Raw genomic sequence first — 6,030 nt, forward strand, 5'->3', positions numbered from 1 at the left:
ACACTAGAGACATCACTGCACCTTTAGACCAAAATAAAATTAAAAATTACGGGTGTCTTTTTTTAAAATAAGATGAGCAAGGGAGGTTTTGACTTTTAAACTCATGATTCTTTGGCACATCAAAAGAGTTATGACTAGCAAACCATCCAGTTGTTCAATCATATGATGCAAAGAATTACAACTCAAATTCGATGGTTTACAAGAAATATAAGGAAATTCCTTTTCAAATTTTACTCAAGAATGAAAGATATGAATACAAATAAATAACAAGATCTTTTTTTGGTTGAACTTTTGATATTATGCGAGTCTAATACTCGACATTTAAAAACTGGTGAACCAATAAACTGTTTTTTTTGAGTAATTATAATGAGGAGAAAAAAGCTTTTATGTTATCTTGAATAAATTTATTAATTTTCTAGCAAAATAAATACTTCTCTAATTTTATTATCTTTAAAGCATTGGATTTCAACAAATCCTAATCTACAAATTTTGGGAATGTATTGAATTAATTCTAAATTTTTTTAAGTTTGCTCATCTTGCCACATATAAACTTTTTAAGTAGTTTTGGTAAATTATCATTTTCTAGACCAAATGGAAATATTTTTAAGTGATTCATTTTTGCATTGGACAATAGACTTCCCTAGCTTTCTAAAGAGTTCTACTTTATAATTTTTGGAGATGTATGAAATTCATTATGAATTTTGAAAATAAGACCACCCTTCTTCTTTAGCCACAATGAATGTCACAAAATCTACATATTAATTGTGATTTTCAATTAAAAACTGGTGATATTTGTTAGGCTTGATGGCCTAGTACACCCACCTAAGCCCAAGAAAAATGCCCAAGCCAACCCTAATAAATAGGTATTTTCAAGCCAGAAGCAACCAAGTATGCTGTCCTATCAATTTTGCCTTGCCTAAAAATATGTGATTTTGTGCGTTATAATAATATATAGTATAATATTATATTACATTTTAGCTATCATTTTTAGTTTTAAAAAATTATCTTCCCTTCATGTTGCTTTTTCTTTAATAGATTATGGATGTTATTCAAATTTGAAGTATGAATATTTATCTATCTATTATACATTTATAAATCTTGCAATAAACTGATGAAGTTCATTTTATCATGTAGCATTAGTCATCTTGAACCACCGAGCACTTAGATCAAATATTAGGAGTTGTTTTAGCTTAACCAAAGGTCACAAGTTCGATCTTTTGGGTAGGATCGCTGCCTATATAGGTCCTATCATGGCTCGATCATAATTAGTCTGATTTGTAATGGAATTTCTAAAGGGTTGGTCAGGATACTGGGTGTGTAAAAACACATAACCGTTTAAATTAACAACACTCGTTTAACATAATATTCTTGAAAGCCAAAGCCACCACAAATTGTTTGGATGCAAAGTCTAAAGAATTCTTATATAGTTAAGAAAAATCGTATTCCACAAAATAATGCATGACAACAAATGAATTTTTTGGGCAGAGAGAAATAAAATTTGTAGAAAGGATTTCTTTTCTTTTTTTTGGAATAAAGGTTGAAGAATATAAATAAAATATTTTTGATAGAATCAAATATCTTGTAATACACTTTAAATATGTGAAGTAGTGTCAACTACATTTGAATCCTTTTCAAACTTAGACATGTTGTCAACTACATTTAAATCATTTTCAAACTTAGACATATGTCATGTATTGGATGTGGAGAGAAATTTCTAGTTTGTCAAGGGATACGATAGTATTTCAAATTTCAAGACTCAAGTTGTAAACTTATTTTAAACTATTTCAAGGTGTGGGATCAAGAAATGTATTTTTTAGATATAACTAGCATTTCTTCCCCCTGCGAATTGGTGACAATCCAAATATTATTCTAGCATAATGTAAAGATTGACATTGACTTTTATTTATAATCATAGCGAATGACAATATTATTGGCAATTGTCTTCTCTTGAAAAGGAAAATGACTATTAGAAGGATTTATATCCATACGATGAATAAGCACTTTCTGATATGGTTTAGAGGCATTCAAAGTTATCGCTTCAATTACAAATTTTCCTAGATGAGTGACACGCAATCTTGTTCCATTGCAGAGCCCTGATGCTTGATCAATATTCTTAGAAGCATAATAGGAGCTCCAACCTTCAATTCCAATTTGTGCATTGGCATACCAGAGCTGTTAATTATATTTAGAAATTCAGCGGTGTACAAGTCTTCAAAACGGTCAGTATCGTTGAATGATTTGCATACTGAGTCACAACTCAAATATTCGATTGATTCACTAGGTAATAAAGAACACACATAATCATTCACTCGGTTGACGACCTCAATTGTTGGAATCTATGATTGAAGTACTTAGTGTTTGACAAATTATCAAGAAAATCTGGATAAGTAGATGACATAATAGCATTATGTGGTTCTTCATAATTTTTTATTAGTAATTCAGATGGAATTTTAATTTTAACTGTACCATGATGTGGCATCCCTAAATTACCATCTTCGACATCTAAAAGAAAATTTGAGAATTTCTCTAGAGATTGTTCCTCCTCAATTGAAGAGGCTGAAGACAACCGTATGTTCTTAGACAACTTGAAAATTATGCAATAATCCCATAAATACGAAGAGCTAATACAAGCATTAACAATATCTGCTCTTGTACCTTTTAGTATTATAGGAAGAATCTAATGAAAATCCCAACCCATCAAAATGCACTTTCCACCAAATGGTAAATTAAGATGCATTATGTCCCTTAATGTATGATCAAATGCTTCAATGCAATAACACTGAACCATAGGAGCTTCATCCTATATGATTAGCTTAGCATGAAGTATTAGATTAGCTAAAGCAGAATTCTGTCTAATGTTGTAAACAAAGTCCTCATTAACTTGGATAGGAATTGCAAACCTTGAATGAACTGTTTTTCCATATAGCAATAATGTAAGTAATGCCATTAGATGCAACAACGATAACAATGTCTCCCCTAACTTGAAGAGTTGATGTCAAAGCATCCCATAGAAATGTTTTACTTGTTCCTCCATAGTCATATATGAAGAAAAAAGCTCCATCAGAACAATCTAAAGAAGATGAGACGGTGTCAAATCATTTTTTTGCTCTATATTAAGTGACTTAGTTAATACATTTGCCCCCTCTTGCAGTGCAATGCGATCATAACTTAACTCCTGTAATATAAATGATTCCGGGTATCAAGCATCGGAGATGATGAAGGTCTTGGTAGTATAGGGAAATCCTAAAGACTCCTCCCCTTCTCTTGAAGAAATAATTCAATCTCCTTCAATGCAACATCTTCCCTCTAAGCATCTAATATATGTATTCCTATAGCAAAAGACAATACGTAATGAACTATGCAATCATAAAAAATTACAATGTTACACATGATTAGTTTCTATTTCCTCCAAAATTAAATTATTACTTACTTGATGACATAGGATCACGATGAGGAATGTATAGTAAATCTTCTGAAGTATTTTAAAAGTTTCCTTCCACACAAAGTCAGAGCGACTTAGTGAAGAACACAAAAGCACGCTCACAAACATCCTACGTAATGATCTTCTAGACGCCGATATTGATGCCTCTTTGATGGCATTTATACACTCTATATCATCATCTAACACCTAAAGTTGAAAGCATGCATCTCTGAATGTTGAATGAATAACACCATCAATAGTTTTGATCACTTCAAATAAGGGTGGACCTCTAATCTTGGTTAGCAGAATTTGAAGATAGCAAAGCTTACCAGATGATGGAGAAACATAAGTAATCTTACCAATTGCAAAGCCTTTTTCTCTCCATTTCCAACATCGTTTGTTTTTCTGATAAACCAAATGCTAAGGGAACTCAAAATAAGTTAGTGTTTTAGCAAGGTCATCGTGAAAGTTGTTTCCATCCAAGCAATAAACATAGACTCACATACCCTAGGTTTGTCTAAAATATCTCCAATGTCATCAGCACAAGAGTAAACTACGTATTGTTGATTAGGTGAGTAGAAGCTTAGCCTCTCTACAACAGGATATCTATGGTGGATATCAAATGCAAATATATGCTGAGCTGCTTTACATGCCGAAATATATCTAAAGTTGTAATACTGTTAGATCTCATCAACGGGATGTTCAGAAGACCCATCTTCATTGTTGTCATGTATGGCCGCAACAACCTTATCATTACCTTTGCTAATGTACTTGAATAGGTATTTATTTGTAGAGAATTGATTACACTTCTCTACATTGATATGAGCTTGGAACATGAATAACAATGTGGGGTTATACGGCACAACAAAACGATTGTCCAAGTAGATACCTTTAACTTTAATTATCCTCCCATCATCTCTATCTGTCATCATCAATAGTTATATCCTTATTGAATTGTTTAGGAAAATATTTGCTGCACTTATGATCCTTCATACAAGATAATTTAGGATTTGTTCACCCACATGGTCCATGAATCATGAATTTCTTCACTAATTCATAAAGGTAAGGATTTTCATCTTTATCAGGGATCTCTGCAGAAATGACCCTATCGATGTCCTCTGGTGATTTCAAGTGATCGTGTCGATCTAAGAATAGCAAGACATATGCATGCAGGAGACCTTTTTTTTTTAGAACTCAATCGTGTGACAATTAACTTATTAATAACATGTAAGACATATAAATTTAAGCATGAATACTTGAAAAACCAAATAATGCCACGTACCTACAATGACAGTGCCAAATATCTTCTTATTCTTCTTCACAGTCTCCATCAAATCTTTGAGCTTCATGTGGAATATCCTACTTGGTATTTCTAGTCTGTCTGTAGGAGATAGTGTTTCATTACCCATTAGTCTTGAAATCACTAGCCAAGCAGGATTACATGTGAAGGTAATGAAGATGTTTAGATAACTTGCCCATCTACAAATACCTATTGCATCTTTGTAGTTTTGCACCATATACCATGCTTCTCCTATGAATGATAACGGCAAAATTATCGACTTACCAGTTAAAGTAGCACTTCTCTCTCTAGTCAACAAAACATTTGTCAAGCCTTGATATAAATCTACCTTTAACTCTTTTTGATGAGTTCTAACTCATAGTAGCCTTTTGAGATTCAATCGTGATGTACCCATCAACAATAAATTGGTGTAACAATTTCCTAAAGTACAATAGCGTTGATGTCTTATTTCCCTCATCATCAATCTATATGCAAAATACTCCCTAATACTGAGCCTTTTTTTCTTCTTAGTGGCATTAAAAGTCTCCTCATGATGTTCAATATCATCTCTATAACCATCCTCACTTCTAGGGAACAATATTGGATATTAAAGAGAAAGGCAAGAGACATATAGTTCATCAATTCATTGTGGCAAGCCAGACAATGTATGAACTATAATGTTCCTTCTATTGAAATTCATGTCTATATCACCAACTATCAATGCTGCAATCTTAGAAGCTGATGGCAAATTGTAATTATGATCGTCGTGCCTTCTAGTACTGATTAGACATATTTTGACATCAGAGTGATGACCATCCACAATCATAGATGACGCTAATCCATACTGTTTAATGAAAGGATTAACCTCAACAAGCATTCTTTTAATCTGATCAACAATCTCATTGTCAATGGCTAGATCCTTTGTGTGCTTACTATATGGGGAAAAAAAACAAATCATACATAAATAATTTATCCCATAAGCTAACATCATAATTTGAGAGACAATCTTATTATCTATTTAATAAATTTAACATACCTGATAGCAAAGATACAATTATGCACTTCATTGTTTGTATCATATATGTAAAGTTATGAATACACAGGCTTGGAGCCTTTAGGAGGCAAGAAACTTCCAATCCTATGATAATTCATACCAAACAAGATAAAAGAGTATAGACCACCACCACCACCATAATTTTTTGAATGATCAATTTTTCCTCCTATTGATGTAAATGAGAACATGTTGTTATAAGTTCTAATATTTGAATGGAAATTTTTTTAAGGTTGTGACTTCTTATCGAAAAATAATTTCATGAACAAATTTGGAGGA

The 6,030-nt window shown here is 32.2% G+C and overlaps 1 protein-coding gene across 1 annotated transcript; it reads right to left on the reverse strand.

Moving 5' to 3' along the window:
- Positions 1-4,101: 4,101 nt before the first annotated feature.
- Positions 4,102-4,830, reverse strand: LOC114734562 (uncharacterized). Its single transcript, XM_028922176.1, has 2 exons — positions 4,704-4,830; positions 4,102-4,343 (listed from the first exon to the last, which is right to left on the reverse strand). The coding sequence occupies exons 1-2, from the start codon at positions 4,828-4,830 to the stop codon at positions 4,102-4,104; spliced, it is 369 nt and encodes a 122-aa protein (XP_028778009.1).
- Between the last annotated feature and the right edge of the window lie 1,200 nt (positions 4,831-6,030).

The sequence above is a fragment of the Neltuma alba genome, unplaced genomic scaffold (genome assembly GCF_004799145.2).
Source record: "Neltuma alba isolate B1F8T4 unplaced genomic scaffold, ASM479914v2 tig00013116_pilon, whole genome shotgun sequence".
In the NCBI taxonomy this organism is placed as follows: Eukaryota; Viridiplantae; Streptophyta; class Magnoliopsida; order Fabales; family Fabaceae; genus Neltuma; species Neltuma alba.